The sequence below is a fragment of the Archocentrus centrarchus genome, chromosome 2 (assembly GCF_007364275.1).
Source record: "Archocentrus centrarchus isolate MPI-CPG fArcCen1 chromosome 2, fArcCen1, whole genome shotgun sequence".
Taxonomy (NCBI): Eukaryota; Metazoa; Chordata; class Actinopteri; order Cichliformes; family Cichlidae; genus Archocentrus; species Archocentrus centrarchus.
Genome location: NC_044347.1, coordinates 21,180,610 through 21,204,858, shown reverse-complemented (window position 1 = coordinate 21,204,858; position 24,249 = coordinate 21,180,610). Strand labels below are relative to the sequence as shown.

General features: G+C 44.5%; 1 protein-coding gene across 2 annotated transcripts in view; it reads left to right on the top strand.

The window, feature by feature from the left end:
- The first annotated feature begins 13,058 nt into the window (after window positions 1-13,058).
- Window positions 13,059-24,249, top strand: part of nrp2a (neuropilin 2a) — a 60,308-nt gene continuing 49,117 nt past the window's right edge. For both annotated transcript variants that reach the window (XM_030748839.1, XM_030748841.1), the window contains exons 1-2: window positions 13,059-13,906; window positions 22,823-23,000. In XM_030748839.1, the coding sequence (XP_030604699.1) occupies window positions 13,831-13,906; window positions 22,823-23,000 (254 nt within the window). In that variant the 5' untranslated portion in view covers window positions 13,059-13,830. The remainder of the gene's footprint in view (window positions 13,907-22,822; window positions 23,001-24,249) is intronic.

Below are 24,249 nucleotides of genomic sequence, written 5' to 3'. Positions count from 1 at the left end.
GAGACACGATGATAATTTGTAATATTTTGTTGGGGTGCACTCCACAGAGTTGTGGCGAATTGGCATTGGTTCTAACGTGGGTGGTGAATTAGGGGGGAGGGAAAAAAAAGAGTCTTCTGTCTACTCCAACTGTAAATTTTATGTCCTATCATTTTCCACTTGTAAAAAAAAAAAAAAAAGTAAAATTGGTTTTTCCTGGAAGGCAAAATGAGTTTGCACATCGGTCTGCGGTCAGATCAAAATTGTGAGCGCGGCCTAATGGAGGAGCCCTCAGTGGAGATGGAGTTCAAATGTAGAGAAAGTGCAAGTGCAGCTTGTCACAGAAACACACTTACTTAGCAAGTCTAACCCAATAGACCTTAACAGCACCTGTTAACAGTAACGAGTCGGGTTCTGCTGTTATTGGTGCCAAACACTAAATTTCTGCTATTGGGACATCCCCTCAGTTTTTATGCCTAGCAGGCAGTTTATGTTATATTTAATTTACCAAGATGTCCATACTGTCAACTTTACAGTGAAGGAAAGCTGAATTAGAACTACCATAAGCGGGCGGCATTAGCTGTAATCTCTTTGAGTTTGTTCTGATTTACCACTCTTCTTTTTCTGTGAGTAGGTCAGTCTATTCAACTCATCATTCAACTGTGGGCTTTTCTCTTTTTTTTCTTTAGTTGCTTGTATTGTTTGAGGTTCTCTCATACTCCAGACCCGCACAAGTCTGCAATCAGCGAAGGAGACTGGCTTTTCTGGCTTGTTGATTCTGAGCTGACCAAAAGATCCGAGATTATGAAATTCCCTGAGAGTGAGGATCAGGCTGCTGAACCAGTAAAAAAAAAAAAAAACAGGCTTTCCCAGTTCAGACGCAGCGCCGGCCCTAAGCCCTGTGAGAGATCGGTGTTTGCATGTGTGTTCTGTGATGTGTAGTGAAGTGAAGGGGCATTGATTAAACATTATTTGCATACAGTGCTCCCAGACCAGATGAAGGAGAGAAGGAGAATGGGTATCAATGAGTTTCTTTGGAAGTTGTCTAACACTGAAGGACAACAAGATTGATTACAATTGACAAATTAAAGGAAAAAAAATCAACATGAAGTGCCATTAGGGTGTTGGGTCACCGCTTGTTGCCAGAGCAGCTTGATTGCACTTTGACATTGATTCTACGTGTCTCGCCGTAAGATATTCAAAAAGTTATCCAGCTGTTTTGTGTTTTGATGGTGGTGGAGCGTGTCCTTTCCCTCACTGTAGGGGTCGAGGGTTCAGGTTCTTCCTTGAATCTGTCACTGATCTGTATCTTATTTATCATGAAGGCAGGAGGCGACTCACTCCTACTCCCCGATAAACTTGTTTGTTGTGTTTTGCCTTGTCAGACACAAACCATCATCTATCTTCCCTTTGGTTGAGGCTAGTTTCACCTGAGGTCAGGGCACACTTGATAACACCCTGATATCTCCACCTTATCGCTATCTAAATTACAGCCAGCCTGGACCACCGCGGGGAGCTGCACGGGCGCATGCCAAACATACCGGCGTCGCCCTTCGCTCGGTCCTCGCGGTGCGACTTGAGACTCGGCCGAGCTTGATAAACACTGACAGTTGAAGCGAGGTATTTCCATGACTGACGGTTATTGACTCAGCGATATGGTGATTTGTTTCTGCGCTGCGGCACAATTGATTAGCCATAAGGAAACTCGGGAGACGTTATTGGATTGCTATTCAGAAAGATTGAGTGTCAGTCTCCATCGGATTCCAAATCTCATCCATCTCCTTTTCACTCTCTGGGTTTCTCTCTTCAGAATATATTAGTCATTTTCAATAATAACAGGCTGATATGGAGGCGTCTCCTGTCCTCCATTTGATATTCTATATCCATGGCTAAATAATGATGGATCCACGGGCTTGTCTTGTTCACCTGTCACACTCTTCCTTCCTTCTCCATCTTTGTGTGTCGGTGCCTCGCGGCTGTCTTGCCTGTCTCGCTTCCTCTCTGTCTGTCTGCCGGCTGGTTTGACTTTCTCATCCTCTGTGCACTGAAATTAAGGAGGCACTCCACAGACTTTACACGTGAAGGCCAGTTTGCTCGTGAGAGGCAGACTTCCAGAAATAGGGGTTCAGTAAAATTCCGTGTCTGTCCCTGCAGGTGTGGTCTACACAAATATACACCGTGAGGTCTCAAGGTAACAGTGTGCACCTTTTCAAGGCTTCTAAGTAGTAAATGATCCATATATGCAATTACAATTTTAAGGATTTCCTGTTTATGTAAGTTAAATGAAAATTATGCAATTTTTATTCTGCATCTCTCTTGTATACTGGGAGCAGAGTCTAGCAGAGCCTGTTGCCTCACAGAAAGTCTGTGTAGTCTGTGTGTCTGATGGCACTTTTGTGAGAATGGGTGAATGGGCATCGTGTGTTCTGCCTGCATGGCTCTACCCTCAACCAAGTATCTCTGCTAGTGAGGACACATCTTAAACAGGCTGTGTTCTGTTTTGTGTTACATGTAAGAAAGCACAGCTGCAGATAACCTCCCAGGATGATTCTGCTTTTCTAAGCTGAAACTCTCTTTTCTGAGCCTCCTGCATCAGCTCGGCCTGTGTGGTAATTATACGTCCTGATTTTTCAGGGGTTATTGATCAGAACGATCCTTCATTAACGAGCCATTTTCTTCATTTATCGTTTATCTATGTGTCTTTTCTTTTGATCATAATAACACAAGCATAAACCACTGATCACAGCATCATCATTCCACTATTTTAGTCTTAACTGGTGAATCATACATTTCATGATTATTCACTGATTTTTTTTATTACATAATGGACTTATTGACTTCTAGCATTTTAGAATCACTTTTAAATGTAACTTTGTTGGGTTTCTAACTGGCGTTTACCTGGCTGTACTCTTAATAATTCAGGTATTGGTGACATCCATCCATCCATCCATCCATCCTCTTCTGCTTATCCAATTCGGTGCTAACCACCGTGTCATCGTGCTGCCCGTGTTGATGACATGCAGGTGGAAAAGCTGACAGGCGTTTCGGGTTCCACAGATGGCATCCTGGGTAATAGGTGACAGTCTGTTCTGTTTTAGGTGCAGCTGGGTGCAGGTATAGTCAGCGCTGACGATGACTAGCTCTGATTCTGGGGTAGTGAGTGTATTCGCTGTAGCCGTTTCTGGCTTGTCTCCTTCTAGATGAACTTTGAGGAGACTTCTTCTCTCTTAAAGGATTGTTGCCTGAACATCAATCTGTTCTGCTCTATAAATCTAAACTGTACATATGTAAATATATAATTTATTGTTATACGTTGCTGTGCAAAAGTCTCCAGCCACCCCTCAGTTCTATATATTTTGCAATGTGCAAACAAATGAAAATACAGGATAGAAGGAAAAAGTAGAGTTTGCATGATTCTAACAAGCTTGAAAGTCAATATTTGGTGTGACCGCTTTTATTCTTCAGCACAGCCTGAACTCTCTGAGGCAGCTTTCTTCTCATTTCTTTAAGCAGTCTTCAGGAATAGTTCTCCAGGCTTCTTGAAGGACATTCAAAGCTCTTCTTTGGATGTTCCTGCCTTTTGTTCTGCTTTCTGGCAGGATGATCCCACACTGCTTCAATAATGTTGAGGTCCGGGCTCTGAGGAGGCCGATCCATGCCTCATAGTGTTAGATCCCACAGGTTTGTTACCTCTGTGACAGCTACTCCGTTTCATAGGGTCCAGGTCACTTGGGCCAGCGGGGTATTACCCTCATCCGAGCTCAGTGACAGTACTTAAGCTGTGGCGGGGCGACTCGTCCGGTTCTAACCGCTGATAATCCTAACATCTGCCCTGCTTCCTCTATACTCCGATGCTCCCGGTCAGGAAGGCTCACACAGCCGGGCCCGAAATATAGTCCAAATTAGTTATAGCGGCTCACCCCTGGATCAGTGCACTTGTTACTGACCAGATTTCTTTTTATCGGCTCGGACAGTGAGCCCAAGGGACATAAGTAAAGTTAAAGTGGACTACTGAAGACTAGTGTGTCCAAAACAGAACCTAGATGTTAGAGCTCAACTTGCTTAGCGTTTTACTGTTGCATGGACTTAGGTGTACCGTTAATAGGGAAAATATTCTCAAGAGAATTATACTGACTTTTTAGAGTCAAATTTTATTATGCAGGTTTCAGCTCAAGCAGTTTGCATTTAGCTCACAATCAATTCTTAATTAATTCTTCACATACAACAATCTACTTAGATTTTAAATTTCAGAATCAAAATTAATCAATCACAGAGCATAACTTTCAGAACTACCAAATCTGAATCAAGATGTTATACTTAAGCAGGGCTGATGAGGAAGGGGCTTGTTAATGTCCAATTGTTTAAAATCCTTTTTTGGGAAGAAAGGGCTTCGAGTGAGTCACTCGGCCAAAGCGACCACACCCAATGTCCAGTCTAGTACTGCCTCAGTGAAGTGGGGAAAAAGGAGAAGTCCAAAAAGGAAGATGTTGGTCTTCTTCTATTAACTGTCCTCTTTCTTAGTCCTTACTGTTTTGCGGGAATCCTTATTGGAATCCAACGGCTTAGGTACTTCCAATCTTCATCTGAAAATGCAGGGAGAACGCTCACAGAGACGTTTTAAGTCAATTAGATACCCACAACTGGGTTGGCTTGGTCCAATCTGTAGACTCGTCCTGGTGCAGGGAAGGGCTCCCTAGATTCTCGTCCGATGCGTCTGCGCATCGCCTTTTATATTTTAAATCTAAGACACATCCTAGTTTCAAAACATCATCGTGACAATTTATCACTCCACTGCCCAGCTGCCCAGCTAACCATTACTTCATCCCCTCTCCCCTCTGGGTTTTTAGGTACTTTTCCACTCTAAATATGTCTGGACATGTTTTACTCTTTGCTCTTACTTATCCTTAGCAACAGCTTTCAGTTCCTCATTTTACCCTGCTCAGTGAATCTCCAAGATTTCACAACTTCCTTTACATGTTGTGCTTAAAAATCATTTCTGTGTCACACACATTCTTATCAACTTAGAAATCATACAGATTATTTGTTACATTCCATAAATCAACTTTATCATTTTCTATAAATCAGAATTATGATTGTCCACATAGTACCAGGCATAGGCCATCGAATAACCAAGATCTCAACCTCAACTGATTTCATTCGACAATAGTGTTCCACTGTGTGTTTTTCTATCCAGGTTGCTTTTACTGTATTGGCAGTGTCTTTGGGTCATTGACATGCTGAAAAATGAAGCTGTTGCCAATCAAGTGCTTTCCAAATGGTATTACATGGTGGATCAAAATCATACGGGACTTTTTTGTGTTCATAATTCCATCAACTTGTGTTTTAGAGATGGCCTACTAAACAGAAAATGGTCTCTGATAATGGTCAGGTAGAAGGACTGGACTGAAAATGAATTTAAAAACCAGGAAATGTCCAAGGAAAATGTAAGGGTTGGATGCGTACAGTACATATTGAGGCACATCACAGGCATTCCTATTTAGTGAAATAGTAAAGCTATAAAAACATTGTCTCTCTCTTTGGCCACTATTTCCCACTCCACCTAATCTCAAGGAGACAAAGCTACAGTCCATATTGCATTCACTGGTGCATATCAAGGTCAGTTGGTGGCAAAAGGATGCACAATGAAGCAAATGTCATTTAAAGGTGTGTGTGAGAGTGTGTCTGTGTGTGGGGTGAGGCAGGGCATTCACTTACATGGCTAACACAGATGTTACCTTTGTGGTCAGAAGGCTGTAAGTCAATTAGGTTTTGCTAATGGGGGCCAAGTGCTTAGCTGTCTCCAACACACACACACAAACACACAAACACACGCACACACAATATTGATAAGATTACCATGGTAATGTGAATACATCAGGGTTAAACTACATTAAGGGAGCCGCCTTTCTCTAAGATCTTTGCTTTTTTTTTAAAAAAATGTCAGCCATATTATCCTAAGTGCCGTCCTCTGCCTCTTCCTATGTTTGTTAATGGAACCTTTCTTCTTTTATGTCCCCGTCTTTCCTTCTGTCTTCATGCTGTTTTTCCCACAGCAGATGCATGGCAAATCCTCCTCCTTTGTGGCTCTTTACATCGCTAACTTCCTCTTCCCATCTGTCTCCCCAACTATTTTTCTCTCAGTCTTTATCTCTCTCCATTTAACTCAGTTGCTGGCCTGTTTTTTTTTTTTTTTTCTATAGAAATCAATACAAAATGTCTCGGATTTGGTACTTGAACTCTTTATTAAGTCAAACTCTGTGTTTCCACTCAGTTCCAATATTTTTGCTTGTTGACAAAGTAAAGGAGGAAAGCCATGAATAAAATGGGGTGAATGAAGAATAAGCTGCTTATTATGGACATAAAAAGATAGCACTACTGCAACAAATGGTTACAAAATAAGTGTGGTAATATTCTGTATGATGAACACATCCATCCATCCATTTTTGTCACATACCTAGGTTTGGGTCATTCAGGCAGTAGACTTCCCTCTCCGGCCACCTCTTTCAGCTCATCCAAGGCATTCCCAGGCCAGCTGAGAGGTGCCCCTAGAACAGGGGTGGGCAAACTACGGCCTGTGGGCCACACCCGGCCCATTGGTCTTTTTAATTCGGCCCGCCAAAGATTGGTACAGAACTGCCCAAATCAAATCATATCATAATTATGACTGATGTCGAGGATTCTGAGAATTGCTACAACAAAACTAACACCAGACTTCGAAGCACTTGCAAAAACAACACTGTTCCCACTAAAAGTAAATGTAAGTATTAACACTGTCATGCCTTTTTTATGTTTATGTTTGATATGTATGCATCTGCTGCTGGACTGGCCCGTCTGTCAAATTTCAAAAAGTCAATGTGGCCCCAGAGCCAAAAAGGTTTGCCCACCCCTGCCCTAGAGCCTCCTCCCAGCAGGACATGCCTGAAACATGTGGCCCAGGAGGTGGACAGGAAGCATCCAAGTCAGTTGCGTGAACCACCTCAGCTGGCTCCTTTCGAGCGATGCTCTGAGGATAAAATAAATAATAAATTGTACTTACACTGTATATCTAGCAAAACCTCATATTCCCCCCCTATGCCATAGCACTTCAGTGTTGCCTAAAAACAGGTCAAATAGAATCACAACCAGAATCATAATAATAACTGAACCACATTCTTGAACTGTTTGATAAGTTTCAACAAAGACCCCGTATTTTATTATAACTCTATATACGCCTACCACAGTTACAGCTTTAACAAGAAGCTATTTGATTCTGACGGCGCAACTTCAGGGGTGAAAAATAAGCCAAGTGCTGCAGAAGAGCCAAAAACTGCAGTTCCTCTCACGGCCACTTGAGGCTGGTGCTAAAAGCAAGTCAGGCACCATGGACTCCCATGTTAACTTTAGAGTAGAGATAAACATGTTTATAGCCTAACCTGGTGCAAAAACTGTTTTGACCTCTGTGGACAGTTTTCTCATTTTCAAAAACTTTACAATGGATACATGTAATTAAAACTCACCCATTTTAATTTTGCTTAGGCTTGAAATTAGGGCATTCTGACACAGGCAGCTGCGGTGGATAGCTGCATGTTATGCTGCATTCATTGCACCTCTCATTTAAAAATCCTAACACTGATCCTTGCTGAAACTAGAAACTAACAGCTGTTGTCATGGTGTCTGTTCATCCATCTTTTGTATAAAGTCTGTGCTTCCAGCTCAGTGCTCCAATAAGTGTGAGGAAAATTAGAAAGTACTCCCCCGGGCTAATGCTTATTTGGTTTTGCCATAACCCTGCATTAAATGTGTTAACATTGAGGAAAATATGGAATAATGCCAATCGAATCCTTTGAGGAAAATGAGCCATGCAGGAAAGTAATGCATTGACTTTATTTATTGCGCACTATCTAATCGATTGCCCGTGGACGATGTAATGATGCAGCGTGTCTTCAGTCACAGTTAGAGCACGCATGCATAATTACACAATCCTTCTTGTTCTACTGTGCGTTTTGGTGGTGCATAAAACTGTAGCTCCTCTCTCTCATCAGGATGCACTTGTCCTCCAGTGTTTTCTCTCCCCAGTTTGTCGAGTGCCGTTCTTTCCTTCAGAGGCCAAGTGATAAAGGCCCCACCGAGTAAACAAGGCATGGAGAATGGCCTCTTGTCTTTGTATTGTTGCCTGCTAATGCAGCACTCATTCCTGCTGTGATGAAGCAGGGTTGGAGCCCACCTTGCGGAGGGGCTGTCACACGCAGTCCCGCACACACTCGAGCTGCAAACAGGAAAGAGAAAAGCTAAAATATGCCAATTTACATGCACTCCCAATTTTTTCAGCTCTGAACTGCAATTTTTAATGTCAGGCAGCAGCGAATACGCCCAAAAAAGATCAGCTGTAACGTCTGCAGCGAAAAATTTTAAGTGGTTGTAATTTGAAAATCGCTCCACATGTCAGGTATTGTCTTGCAGCCTGGAAAATATGTGTAGTAAGCCCCCCCTGCTCTATGTGTGTCTCTTTTTTTCTGGTCTCCAGACTAAAAGGAGGGGTGGGGGGAGTTTCGGAGGGAACGGGGTGGCGAAGGTCACTTTGATGTGACTATAAAGACACACAGCAGGCCAGTGGAAAGAGATGAAAGGGACGGAGCAGAAGTAAAATAGATCCTGGTGGAAAAAGCGAAGGAGTGGGAGATGCATTTCTCTCTTCTTTTTTTCTTTTTTTCTGTGCAACATACAAAGGATAATGATGCTGTTTCATAAACAAGAGGTGACCAGGGAATAGAGCAGGCATCTTGCAATTAAAGTGAGCAAACAACATTTTTGAACCGAGCCGACAACAGCTATGAGGTAGCTTCTGTGGCAGTGGAGCCATCTTTGCATGTGAGAGAAGCGAAGCTCATATCGGAATCAAAAACAGCAACTTATTAAGCAGGTTAATAAATTACCATTCATCAAAATAGGGTATTTGGCAACTGCTGATCAGCCCCTGATTTATTTAGCGAGTGATTAATAAATTCTGCTTTATTTAAACTGACTGCACTTGGAGATGCTTTGGATATGCCATAATTAAGCAAATGAGATCTGTCTAGATTGCTGTCATATGTTCAGGTTTTCTGCATGGTGATCTTAATATCTTAATCATTTTAATGTATGCATAATCTCACATCAAGTTTGTTTATATTTACAGCATGTTCCTAAAGATTGCCTGGAGCCTACATTTCTCACCCTCCTGGCTTCATGCGGTTGCCTGCCCCCGTTAGGCTCAGATGTGTACTGCAAATGAATCATCCTGTACTGAAACGAGGTTTGGCTGGATATCAGCCCAGACTGCAGTCACTGTTTCATTATTTCTCTTTCCTGAGCGGGTGACAGACTGAGCTTGGCAATCGCAAAAAAAAAGCCAGATTAAGTACATTACAGTTTAAATCAACACCGGACAGAAACCCCGAAAAGCAAGATCCTTAAAGCTGGTGCCTGTGGGGCTATCTCCTCAAAGTAAAATATGCTGTTCCAGTATAAATTCATTTTGCTGTTTCCTCTCTGTCTGCTGTTTGTAACTGTAGCTGAAAGTGTTTTGATGATTGAGCTGTTTCTGGTATTGAAGGTAGCACAGAAGCGCGCGTACACACAGAGGGAGGAGGAGCGGGAAGACAGCAGATAGACACCAGATGTTTCCATAAAAAAAAAAAAAAAAAATCAACCAGTCAGCAAGCACAGCAGAGGAAAGATCTGCAGTACAGTAGCTCGAAGCATGTGTGTTACTACCTTAGCCGGGGCATGCCCATACCTTGGGTGGCCCGTGAGGAATTTGACATGAACAGCTAGTTTAGTTCCTCCTGGTGAAAAGGGGACACCCAGATCTGAGGAGAAATTAGAGTGGGTATATGTTAGATTGGGATGTCTGTGTGTACACAGATAGAGATCAGCTACGTTTTTAATGATCCCGAGGGAAATCGGGTCACAGCAGCAGCAGCAGCAGCAGCAAAGAATAGCAAGAAAATGTAAATGCAGAATATGTAGAAGATCAAAGAGGACTGATCCTGTTTTTCCTTATTTTCTGTCACACGTGCACTGCTGTACTGGTGGATGCTCATATTAAACATAGCCAACATTTCAAATAAATATGTGCAACGTCCTGTATGTGCTCATTTCAGGAAGCGCGGCTGTGATCACAGCAGCCTCACCCATGTACTGTTGAAGCCTTCTGTTTACTAGTGGCAGCCACACAGAAGAAAGCTGGCTTAAAGGGAGGAGGAACAGCTTGTTTTCAGACAGCCATTGTTTTAATCCAGAATCTCCAGCCTGTGCATTGTGTGGCATTGTTTACATCTGTCTGTGTGTAAGCGCTCTTATCATTTTAGAGTGTTTGCCACCCCCACCCCAACCCCCCCCAAACAATGCTGAACATCTCTGACACTGCGAGCTGAAGTTTCATCCCAGTGAAGACCATAAAGAGATTGTGAAACTCCCCGTTGTCCCTCCGCTCTTGATGTGCCCGCAACCCCGCCCACACACACACACACACACACACACACACACCAAAGATGCTGATAGGGTCAAGTCGAGGCTATCTCCAGCTTATCTCCCACCGTTAGATCTAAAGCTGTCTGTCAGTGACGAAGAGAAGAAAGCTGAAGGCCTCGACCGAGATCACTCAGCCTCTCAAAGACTGCTCGACTTTCACAAAGCTTCCTCCTGGAACCCACAGCCAGCTGACTTGTGACTTGTGAAAAACACTGATGGGAGGGTGAGAGAGGCATTCAGAGAAAGAGAGGGAGAACAGGGAGAAGAGGTAGAGAGGCGTGTGTTTGTGTGTGTGTGTGTGATGGAGACGGGGAGGAGAAATAGAAAAAGAGAAGGAGAGTTATCAGTCATGCCGTCAGTCTCCGAGGCAGGTTGTGATAAGAGAGGCAGCGGTTGGTATCTTTCTTGCTCTCTCTGTTTCTCTCTCTCTCTCTAACTCCCACATACACACATTATGTGAGAGAGAAAGGCCCTGTTGTGTTCCCCTCCACCACCCATGAGTGAACACAGCGCAGGTGTGCTGAGGTGAGGACTCGGACTGTATGGCAGCCATTTGTCGACTGTATTTCGGGGCAGAGAGATGACAGAGGGAATACAGATGGTAAGGCCCAGGGGGGGAGAAACTACTGTAGAAAAACGGGGGTTCCCATATTGCAGCAGCAGGTTAAGCGTTTGAATTCACTGCCGTGGTAAATAAACAGCCTCTTTACTTAGACACGTGACCTGTGGCTGTTTTTAAAGAGGGTCACACCACGCAGCATGCTTCCAAGGAGGATCAATTTTAGTCATTTGCAGCATTTCTCATTTGCTAGCATCTTGAATGTCGTCTCTTCTCTATTGCAGCTTCTATTCTGTTCTCTTTTCTGACATAACGTGTCACCTGCAGGACCTCATAAGTCATCGAGACCACTGTTGGATTGATGGGTGATCTTGTAAGTGCAGAGCAGCATTAACTTGTTGTCAAGAGTACCAATATGTATTCAGCCAAGAACTGCAGACTTCACTTGATCTTATGTATTCCCTTGCGGGATAAATACAAACAAGTTGCATCCAAAACATTCCCAGTGTATCAGTCCCACAGGTCAGCCTCCATTAGCCACGCATTGACCCAATATTTGGTGGTGGTGGTGCGGGGGGCTGATGGTGGGAGGAGAGATGTTGACAAATGTGAGAGGGGAGTATCAAATGACCCCTGGGGACGGGGAGGGGGAACAGAAAGTGACCCAGTGTTGCTTGAAGGTTTTGAACCGCCTGTCTTCTCTCTCTTCCTTGTAATCTCTCTGAAAGGGTAATAGTGGAGGTTAAGCAAAGCTCGCTTCTGCTCTTTAAAGACTTCAATCAATGCTTTCTCCTCAGATAGCAACACACACACACACACACACACACACAAACAATCAAGTCCATGATATATCTTAGCGCTCAGCAAGCTGGTTCGTAGAGGTAAGGACCCCGACCCAGAGGCTCAGATTAGCCAATCACGGTGACATCTGACAGCCGTCGCATCCTCGGGCGAGAGGTGGGTTTTAAAATGACTGACAGGCAGTAAGAAAGCTGCGAGTCGATGGCGTCGACTCAACCTGGGGGTGTGGAGCAGCGGGGGGTTGACAGTTGACTGAGGTGACAGACAGACAGTGACACACAGACTTGTCATACAACCTTCTGTCAAGGGCGTTGGGGGGTCTTTTCTTGACATTGTTTACAGCTCACAACCTTCACGATCCAGAGAGAGTAAAGAAAGAAGATGAAGCTCACCTTCTTCTTCTTAACATTACAAAAGTGCACATACGCACACACGCACACACACACCTGTAAGAGGTAAAAAAGTTCCTGCCAGAAAGTGTACAGTATGTTACATTGCCTTGAAAAGTTTGCTGTGACCTTTAGGAATGCACATTTCCAAAGAAAGATGCCAGCTAGGCTACATACTGTACCTCATTATACAGCCAGTCCTCAGCCAGTCCATTACATTACACGGTAATACAAGCCATAGGCAGGGCACATGGGCTGGACGCTGAAGAGGCCTTTCTCAGCAGATTATTTTGGGCTCAGTACTGTGTCATTACACTGCCTCCCGCTCTGTATTTAGCCCTGTTGATTGCAGGGCTGACATTGGGCAGGGCTGAGGTGGGCTCTCCCTCCACTGAGTTGAGGGCTTTCACACAGCCTTGGTCGTTGTGTGTTTTGTGGCAAAAGTCGGCTGTGCAGCCGCCCCTCTCACTAATCAGACACTCCCTTCTTTCTCACTCTTTCTGAATTATATTTTTAATCTTCATCTGCCCCCCCCCTCCTTTTGAAGCAGCCCCAGGAGAAGTTGTGCTCCACCACGAGAATATGTTTAATCTCGCTCTTATCTGTGAAAGAGTTAATATCTCTGGTATCTTTGGAAATAGGGTGCATCTGTTTGTGTGTGAGAGAAGGGGGGGGGGGGGGGGGGGGGGGCGTGTGCACGTGCGTTCTCTCTCTCACCCCCTCCCTCCCTATAATCGGCGACCGACGGGAGGGGGCGGAGCCGAGGCGCCGTGACTGTAACGCGATAGCTGCTCAGCTCAAAAGCGTGATCACTCACACACACACACTCTGCACACACCTCACAGGCTGGACACACGCTGATGTCGGAGCAGAGCGCAGGCTTTCACGGAGCCGTTAACAGAGAGAGGCACACAGCAAAGAGGAGCGGTGCTGCAGGAGGTGGCATGCCATGAACGGTCTCTTTGAGAATCAAGAGCGCGCTACTTTTTATTTGTTATTTTGTTACTTTTGTGCCTCGGTAAAAAGCAGCTGCGGACTGGGGTTTACAAGGCTTTGAAAGCTGTTACCGTGGACTTTAGCGGGCTTCTGCAAAAGCCCCTGCGGGAGAAACAGCCAACCCTCGTGTGCGCAAAATCCGCGGGGACGCAGAGACGGGGAGATACCGGGACAGGAGAGCCCCTGAGTCAGAAGTTGGCGCACCCTGGAACCGCTGTCCAGACACTCCGAAGCGCAGATATAACCCCTTGAAGCCTCCCAGCTGCGGAGCGCACTCAGTGCTGATCAAGGAGTTTGTTTGTTCGCCGTTTTTTGGATGCGGTTCGGTGGCATTGCTCCGCTAAATGGACAGAGTTAAAAGGGCTGCGCTTATAATGTATTCAGAATTTTCTCAATGACATGTAGTTGGCGCACAGTTTTGTCCACCTGTGGTTTAATAAACATCGTGGGATTTTTACAAAAGCGGTTTAGTTTTCACTGCTGCCGGCGCTTTTTGGTCCCGAACGGCTGTGGATTTTTTAGAGGAACAGCAGCATTTCTGTCCTACGAGGAGGAAACATTAGATACTTAAAGCTCTCCACAAGTTTTTTTCCCTTTCTTTTTGTGTCATCCAAGATGGATTTTGTGTTATCGTTGATTGGATTTTTAATGGCAGTGTGCCATGTGGCACTAAGAGTCAAAGGACAAGACGGTGAGTTTTGATGACTTTTTGATTTTGACGCACGCATGATCTGAGTCAGCCAAAATACCCCAAATGAAATCAGGGAGGCGTGTTTTTTTTACTCTAAACACTGCATTTTAGTTTGTTCTCATTTTCGTCATTCTGCTTGTTTTTGCCTGTTTAAATTCATTTTTCATGCGTTTGAAATGATTTCAACACACAAACGCCTGCCGTGACAAAGCTGTTGTGCGATTCATTTTGCGCTCTTGGATATTTTATTACTGCTAAATATGGTAAAAAGGCTGGGAGAAAGGTTCGGCATTTGCGTGTTTAGATCTCATTCGTTTGTTTAATCAAAACCGTGCTAAACATTTCAAACTAAAAGACATAAACGCTTTCATTAAATATTTAGAAAATCGGAAACTGTTATCTGTCCCAGCTCGACTGAGCCCATCAGCTCACCGGGCTGTGAATAAGAATACGCACAGTTTTACGTGAAGCGTTTGAAATTTAAACACAACCCGTTCTCCTCGGCTGCTTTCCTCTGATATCATTACTCAGTCTCAGGAAATAAATTAACCCCGTGCCTGATTAAAATGCTTTTACGCACATCATAATACAAACGCGTAAGCTGCTTTTTACAGTGTTTGTGGTGTCCAAGAGCCCATGCGTAAAAACTACAGTCGTTTTAGGATTTGACTAATAGGATCACTATCTTCTACATCCACCACGAGTCTCTCCTTTAATATGCCCTCGTACTGCTGCGGGTTGTCTGGGCAGGGTGAAGCCGAGGCTGCCGGCAGCTCCAGGCGGTGGCACACCGCCACCTCCGTGCGCTCTTAGCTCTGTTAAAAATAATAATAATAACGGGAAGATGAGGAGCAGCATAATAGGAGCCAGTTGGTATGGATTAAGGCTCTTAATCAGGGGCCCGTTTACCATTCAAACAGAAACGGCGCTATGGCATACCTTAGTCCTTACCTTAATCCTCTGATTTACTTCAAATCGCAAACGTAAAGCAGCCTGCAAATTAATTTATTGGCTTCATTAATGGCGATCCGTCCGTTCACCGGCATAAATGATAAATTCATACGTGCTGTTTTTTTTTTACGCGGCCAGAAATGGTGACAGATTTGAAGCTGCTGGTGGTGGGGAAGGCTTACCATACAGAGAAGTGACGCCACTGGTGGGATGACACATGGCCTCACGCTTCGCTCACTCACTCTTGTCTAGGATTCTTGATGCATTTACAGTGGACTGATGGTGGCACACTTTTAGATTTTTGCGCTTTTCGCCGCTACTTGTCAGGTTTTTTTTGTTTGTTTTTTTCGCAAAAAATAAAAATCACGGAGCGCTGTCGGTCTTTTATTGTCTGTGTGTGTGTGATACTTAATCCTTAAGCCTTTCTACGTATTAATCATTATGTACTACAGTGCATTCCGAGTAAAATGTACATTTTATACGATCTGCATAAGTGGTCTACTGGGAATAGGCGGGCTGGGGAGCTGTTCATGAGCCCATGATGACTGTTGAGCCTTTACAACACCACCCGCTGGCGTGCCCCATAACAAAGCCTGGCTCTCCCTTCACTTCATATGGGCCCATCCTCTTTTTTTTTTAACTACTTGTTTTAAATGGGACAGCTATCCCAACCATTCCTCTGAATGTGTGTGTTTTTTACTGGCTGCGCATGTACCCATTGATCAGAGACAGATGTGGGCCTCTTGGCAGTCATCAGGCAAGAAGCTGGATCCCCCTATTCTCTCTCCCTCTCTCTCTCTCTCTCTCTCTCTTCCCTGCCAAGACACTGCACCACATGTCCCTGCCTCTATACTCCCCTCAAGAGCCACATTACACACAGATGCCAGAGGAAAGAGAAACTGACAGATAACAGCACAGAGACAGAACAGGGAGAAGGAGAGTGCAGCACAAACAGAGGTGGAGAGATGGAGAAAGACGGTGGTCACAAAGTTTCTAACAAAGCACAGAAAAGTGAGCATGTCATCCACCGATCCATGGCAATGAAGGGAACAAGTGGGGAGGGCACTTGGAAACCAGATCAGCTGTGTGGATTGTGCATTAAGCAGCACTGGAGAGAAAAGGGCGAGATCAAAGTGTGCAGGGGTCAAAGAGTTAAAATGGCTCTGGACAGAGAGGGAGCAGATCACATTATGGGTTCATGAAGGGACACTGTCACCTGGGGTGACACAGTTAAAGTGGGGGTAAAGTCCCAGCCACAGCGGTGAAGTCTAGGGGGAGGGAAAAAAAAATTAGGAAAGATCATTTTGTGAACGTTAAGCACGCAAGAGTCACATTAAAAGTTGTTCACTTTCTGAAGAGTTGCCGCTTTTGTCGACAGCCTCCATCTGTGCCTTAGCAACTTGATACATTTGCAGTAGCAAAAGGTTCCTCCTAAAATGTAATGTTATGGAACAAGCAGATGCACGCCTGAGGCTTCCTAGCCAGGAAGCTCTAAGTATAAAAAAAAATCCTGCGTGGTGTCAGGGTAAATGATCCACTAAAGATGTTCACTGCTTGGACAGTTCACGTTGTGGCCTGCTGTGGCACCCTCACCCAGAATAGAAAGCATCATTTTTGTGTTCCCCAAACTCTTTGCTGCAATATTTCTTATTCAGAGAAGAGAGACTTCCATTCCACTTGTCCTGTAATCACAATAGTTTGACTCGGTGACATGTACATTAATTACTCCTTACCACCAGCATTAATATTCAACCCATTAAGCAGCTCATTTGCATGTTTATTGAGTGGGCGGCTGTGCATCCTCTCCACCCATGGTATTAACTTCTTTGGGAGTCGGATTTCTATTATTTAATAATATATCTCCAGGGTTAAAAAAAAAAAAAATTAAAATAGTGTTTTGCCCTTCCCCTTTTTCCCTCTCGCACCTTTTGCCTTTTCTTTTCCCCTCTCTTTGACAATCTTTGCATTTCTCTGTATTTTAATCTGCCCAGCCTCAGAGCTATCAGCTGCAAAAACAAGGTCACCCCTCTTAGCATTCATAGCCAAAGACAAACTGAGCGGCCCGTTCAATACCAGTCAGGTATGAGAGTCACAGGCTCGTATAAAGCCCTCCAACAGCTTACCACACTCGGGGTGAAATTAAATACAAGACCCCCATAAATAAAACAGAGCTGGGTCTTTCAGTCTGTCGCATTAGCTGCATGAGGGATCTTAACGGGTGCTCAGGGACGGGTTTAGGTGGGAGCCGGAGGGGGTCGGCTTTGTCAAGAGGCAAAGCATTTCAAATTTACTGTAATTCAAACACAGGTTTAAAAGAGGAGAGTGTGCAAGAGGAAAGAGTTCAGGGTTTTGTAAGAAGTGCAATTCACGCAAAAAGGGATTTTTTTTTTTTTTTTTTAACTTTTTGAAGCAGTCAGTTCCACTGAAAGGTAACACTCTGCAAGGTGGGGGGTAGAGGGTGCTAACAAATCACCAAGACTCCTGCAGCAAAGCTCAATTCTTCACAGCTTCCCCTTGCTGATGCAGGCGCTGCTGTTTCCACCTTAGACGGGGAAATCTTTTGTGAAAAGTGCTGTGGCAGTGCAGGTTTGACACTGCCGCGCAGAGGCAAGACAGTGCACCCGGGGGGGGGGCATGAAACTGTAGCCAGGTAGTGTTTAGGATTAGGCCCACACCATTACTCCCCCCGCTACAGGCACCCGTAACCATCTGTTTACTCGATTGATCCATTGAGCCATTGATCAGGATGGCCAGCACTGTGCATTTAGCTGATTAGCATGGGGCACTTATCCCGTTAGGGAGGGAGGAGTAGAGAAGGAGAAAGAAAAGAGAGACAGAGAGAGGAAAAGAGGATTTGGGGATATTATCTGCTTTTGATGTGGCTTTTGTAAGTTCTTAAAAGAAATAATCCCCCTTTAAACACATTTAAGACTGTTTAACAAAAAGCCATTGTCAGTGACTGTTGCATTTTCTTGAGCTGACTGTTACTTGCTTTTGGTCGAGTTTCACAACTGGGAACAATACATGCTAAACCTATCTAAACATCGATGCATACTAATGAGCACTTAGCAGCTGTTTTAGGGGAACACCATCATTCATCTACAGTGTACTTGATGAAACATGTAAATTAGACACTGTGTGCTGTCAGTGAGGGGAGACAGAAAGCAAATAGCATAAACATTGAACAGGAAATAAAGAATAAGATTCACTTCTCTCACCAGAGCGATAAGAGGTGAAGGAAGCACAACAGGTGAGGAAAGGATAAAAAAGTAAGGATAACTGGGATCTTAAGCCAATTTGGAATCACTTGCTAGCACAGCATGCATGTCTTTGGACACCTTTGAAGCCCCGCCCCCCCCTTATGAAACCATAACATGGCAACAAAAAAGTAGGTACAAATGACTCCCTAAAAACATTTGAAGCCAGCATATTAATGATATTTAAACGTCTATGACCGGGTGGGCCACACTCCCTGCTGCTGAGGCTCACATTTTTCTTCCCAAAGCGCTGGTTCAGCATAAAGGTCTTAAAGCAGGTTCCCACCTCTTCCTCTCCCACTCCTTTGGTCCAGTCTAGTGTAGAATGGGTGAGATTAAAAGCAGTCGGAGAGACAACCCCGCGCTCTTCTCTGAATGGATGAGTGCTGCCCCACTCTCCCCTCTTATTCCCTCACTCTGGGTGATAGCACTTTTTAATTAAGGTGGGGAAGCGGGGAGGGAGCGCAAGGGATGGGACGAGAGACACTAGGAATGATGGAGGGATTTATCAGGGCCTCTCCTCGCGCTCGCAGCTTATCCCAGAGCGTGACGCCATGCCTCCCTGATAAGGCGGCTAATAGAAATAAGAGCGTGGACGTGCAGCCAGACTCACAAACGCTGCAGAACGTGAGCTAAGAGATGCAGACATATGCACATTTTCTTAGATAATGAAGATAAAGGCACTCGCAGTGGGTACAAAGATGTCTCAGGAGTGACTTAAAAAAAAAAAAAAAGTGCACCCACACACACAAAAGTCATTAATTCATTTCATTGATACGTTCTGTGCTGTGCTGGGTTTCCTTTGGATTTCAGTTCTATCCACTCAAAACGCAGCTCTGCAAACACACTCAGTATACACATCCTATCTCTCACACACACACACACACACACATAGAAGTGGCATTGTTCTCATGTAATAGGGCCTTGGTCCCTGCATGGTAGGGACATATGCAGCACTTGTGTGTGAGTGCGTGTATGTGCAGACAGATGGGCTCCTCTAGTAGAAGAGACAGTGTAATTCATGGAGCTCGCTGGCAGCTCCTGAGTGCTTCCCCTCTGTTGCTCATCCAACACCACAAGTTCTGTTCTCACCAAAACATTCTGCTTCAAAGTGAAATGCACGCACATTCATACCATGTATGCATCTTCATGCAAACTATCCAAAAAATTAGACAAGACTTTGCACATCTGTCTCTTTTTTTCTTTTTTTTTTTTTTCCCCCTAATCAGCAGCAAACAAACACCCGCCAAACTACACACACACACGCATACTGCCAGTGTGTGTGTGTGTGTGTGTGTGTGAGCTGAGTGACAGAGGTTCCCCCCGTGGGGTCAGTGTTTGCAGGGAGCCACTGGATAGCAGGCATGTCTTAATGAGGCTCGTCAGGCTCTTTGCACAGCGCACACACACACGCTCCTTTTCCCCATCTTTTCTCTCTCCACTACCACTGCATCCCTCCCTCCCTCCCTCCCTCTCTCTCTCGTTCAACTGCCTGTTTTTTTCCTTCCTCATCACCTTTTGTCGCCTCCTCCCTCCCTACACGCCTGTCACTCGTCTCCCTCGCTCTTCCCACCTATGTGCTCACCACCGCCCATCGTACATCAGCCCAGCCCACCGCCTCCTCCCCTCCTCCTTTTCTGATCAGTCTTTCCCCCTCTTTCTCAATCCATGTTTTATCCATCGCCTCTGCCATCAATCCTCCACCCTTCCTCATATCCCTCTCCTCTTCTTCATCCTCTTTCTTCACCATCATCCTCTCTGTCACATCTTCCATTTTCCTTCCTACTGTAATCCTTTCACACCCCCACACCCCCCCACCACCACCCTTCTCTTCCCACTCGTCCTCTCCTTTCTCCTGCATCCCCTCCTCTTCATCATCCTTGGAGGCCACTGAATGGGCAGCTCAGGGGAAAAGTGTTGAGGCTGCAGGATTCTCCCCAAACGACTTAATCTGCCGAGGCTCTGCGCGCTGATAGCCTCCTGCACGACGTCCCCTCCATAGGCTTCCCAACAATGACTGTCTGCACAGCCGCAGCAGATAAAGAGATGTCTGTGTGTGTGTGTGTGTGTGTGGCTTTCTGTCTGTCTCTGTCATTCTTTGCCATCCCTGCTATCTTTTTGAAAATTTTCAGTTAGTGATTTTTTTTTTCCCTCCTGTGATTGACAGGCCCTCTGTGTGTTTTTGGAAGTGTGTGTGTGTGTGTGTGTGTGTGTGTGTGTGTGTGTGTGTGTGTGTGTGTGTGTGTGCGTGGGTGGCCGTTTGAACATTGTGCAGCGGCTGTGTGTACGCGTGTGCGCGTGTTTATGCGTGGGCGTGTGTTAAAGCATGTATTCATGTGTGCACTTATAGCTGAAATTGTATGTGTGTTGTATTTTTGTGCAGCAGCTTGTATATGCATGTGGGCGGCTGGAGTCATGCACTCTCATGAAATCACCGGCAGCTGTGTGTGTGTGTGTGTGTGTGTGCCTGATGTGTGAGCGTGGGCGTTGCTCCTCTCCAGTAACAAAGTAAGGAAGCCATCGCAGCTCTATCAAATGTCAGAGAATCTTAAGTGTGGCTTTTAAGCACAATAGGCGGTGGAAATGTCAACACTTGAAGGGTCTATTACACTTCAAGCCTTTGGTGCTGCTTTTTTTTTTTTCTTCTTCTTCTTTCCTTCTGTTTCCTTTATTGATGCTTTCACAGAAATTTGAAAGAAACAGGCAAAAATATCAACCCATTTATGTCAAGAGTGGATTCCTTCCAGTGGCTGAGTGGTTAAGGCCAGCATGTGTTAGTGCATTGTTAATGATTCAGGTTGCTGTCTGATTTCCTTTCCTTCCTCTGTGTCTTCCTACAAACGTCAGCTACTGTACTGAAACAGGATTTCTCCTTTGTTGAGTTCAATATCATGAAGTTCATTAAAGATCTCAGTGGAAATTAACTTTCATTTCAGTCGCTCATTAAAACTGAATGGACAGAATCACCGGTCAAATCTGAAGGAAATTATTTAAAAAGTGCTGACTTTGCCCTAAAATAAGTTTTTAAAGAGTCTCTCCCCCCCCGGAAGTTATTCTTCTACTGCCATCTCTGCTGTTCTACAATTCTTCCAATTTAGGATTCTTTGTCTCTTTTATAATGTCTCTGCTTGATTATGTTTTTGGTCCTTCTGCCATAGCCAGCAGGCACCTGGCCAAAAAAACAAACAAAAAGAAAATGAAGTGAATTAACTTGAACTTTTAAAGTGATGGCAGTAGAAATCAACACAGAAAAGGAATACATAAATATCAAGGTGGTACTGGTTAAAGGAGGGGCACAAAAAAGCTTGAAATGATTGCTAACTGTAAAAATTGCAAACTTGTAGCTAAATGTGTGCCTAAACTGCTAAAATAGGCAAATAGAACCTGTTAGCTACAAGTATGGCAAGCAGTTCATGTTGTTAGCTAACAGCATGCTATCCAAGCTGAATTTTTAAATGTTTTAACGGGTTAAACTGGTCGGTAATCATCAAATAAAACCTGTTAAATCTCACTATCTAAAAGTAGTAGACTGTGGTTGAAGTATTTCCAGCCATAATTGATAAATGTTAGCTTAATTAAACTGTAAGGCCAGATCCAGTTTAATATGAGTTTAAATGAATACATTTGAGCATCAGAAGCATTATGGATGAGGAGGGTTTGATTCATCTTAGAGAGCTGTTGGCGTACACCAAATGAAAAACAAAAAAAAAAAAAAAGGCTGGGACCCTCTGAGCTAAGCTAGCTTCCACTGTTGTCATGGAGAACCTGTTTTTGTCCTGTAAAAATGATAATGCCTCACAATCTACTGCAATGTAAAACTAATAAAGAACCAATATGCACAAAGCAGTGTGTGTGTGTGTGTGTGTGTGTGTGTGTGTGTGCGTGCGTGCGGAATACTCATATATGTTCCTTTTGTATGTGCATGTTAGTTTATGTGTTTAGCGTGTTTGTGGGAGATAACGGAAAGCGCGAGAGCCGCCGTGGCTCTCGGAGCGAAATCAGAGAATAGGGCCTTTTGTTGGCGCGTTAGCTTCTCATTACAGAGTCGGGGTGAACCCCAGAACCCCGCTAGACAGGCCGTCTGCGTGTCACTTCCTGTCTGAGCCTGCAGAGCTAAGCTATTGGCAGGCTATTGTTCCTGGGAGAGCGTGATAGGATCAGGGAATGTGTCCTAATGTTTGCAGATTGGCTTGCAGGAGCAACAATTACACTTGGAGAAGGCTCCCTATGGGGGAGTAGGGAGATAAGAGCCTGGGTGTGGAAGAGGGTGAAAAAGGCTCTGTGTGCTTCTCTCTCTCTCTGTGTGTGTGTGCGTGCACGTTCACCAAATACAACTGTAATGATCTTTTATTGTTTTAATAGCTTGCCCACGTGGTGCTGCTTGCGCTGAGTATCCACAATGGAGAAGTTTTTCCAATTTCCTCCTAACTGACAGCCTAAATTGCTTTCTTTTGTTTTACTGTTCATTTGTTGCCCATCACATCTTCATATAGAGAAGCAAGGTAAATGAAGGAGCGCCCACTGAGATGCTGTACTGGGGAGTGCATCATTACTGGAGGTTTCTCAATGCGTCATATGAATCTGCCGTGCAAATGATGCAGAGTAGAAATGCATTATTGTTATGTTTAAAATTTTTAACTGTTCCTGTTTGTTTACAATCAGCGGCTGCTAGCCCCTTGTAAACCCACTTTCCTGTCTCTTAACACAGTGCCCGAGTGCGGAGGTTTCTTAGATGCCAGCAAGGCCGGTTACATCACCTCCCCCGGTTATCCTCTGGAGTACCCCCCTCACCAGAGCTGCCACTGGATCATCACTGCGCCAGAGCCCTCGCAGCGCATCGTCCTCAACTTCAACCCTCACTTCGAGATCGAGAGGCTCGACTGCAAGTAAGACGGGAAGGGGAGGGCTGGATTCGGGTCATAATGGTGTAGTCCATAAACCCACTCTTTCCTGTCAGAGGACAATTGCCTCCACCAGTAAGATGGGGTGCTATTATTCTGGTTGAATGATGATTTGTGTTGACACTTTCATTAGCATGCTGCAAAAGCATTTGTATCTCAAATAAGTAATTTCCAGTTGAGGCACACAGATTTTTGACACACTGTTATAATTCACAGCCGGTGGTTTGGCTCCATTCCAGGCTGTTGAAAAGTAATCCACATTTGGACCGCAACAGGTCAATCGCAAAGGAAATTTTAATTGCAGACACGGGCTTTCTGTGAATAGCAGACCATTAGGTAGACTGCGGTGAGGTTTTTTTGTTTTTTGGTGAAATAATTATTTATCCAGAAAATGGAAAGCACATAAGCGCCTCTTTGTTTGCTTTGCAGCCGCACCATTAAAGTCATTTTGTCCTGGATGCTGCACGGCTGCTGACTTTCAGTAGTCGCCTTATCCGGTGCAATTACAGGGTTAAATTCCTTGCTCAAGGGAACATCAGCTGCAACAGCAAACCTCGGTGTTTTAGATGGCAGGAAACGCTGCTCATTTCCACATCCCAAGGTTTTCTGCCTCTTTCACACACTCTTGAATACAGACGAGAAAAACAGGTCATGATAAAAAAAAAAACCCCTGATGGAAAGAGTGATTCAGATCGCTTAATAATTATCTCTTGTGTTCTTTCCACTGATACACCGATGAAGTAGGACAAAAAATATGTTACTAGCCAGAATATATTTGTGTTTTATTCTGCTAAGAACCATACATGGTAAGCTTTTTCACCTTCAGTTGGGGAAGATTTTGACAGATGCGTTTAACAGCCCCAACCAACATTACCCAGACTATAAGGCAGTAATCCCTCCCATCTGATAATCAAATGCCAAGCAACATTTGAAAATCTGTCTGCTTTTGGGGCAGTAAAAGGCAGAATGATAAGATAGGATGTAAGAAATAAATCATGATGTGTTTTGAAGTTGGAGAGGGGGTGTGCGGGCCGAGGAAGAGGATAAGCAGGGGGTGCTTTAAGTAAAATAGAGGAGAATGAGACCCTGCTGTTTATCTGGATATGAGCAAGCTGGTCAGTTTCCTTTCTCAGAGACATAAATAATCCAAATCATATGGTCTTCCATTGTCTTTGACCTCAGCGGAAGAGGGAAAAACTTCCCAGTCTCCATTGTTTAATCCACTTTTATACAA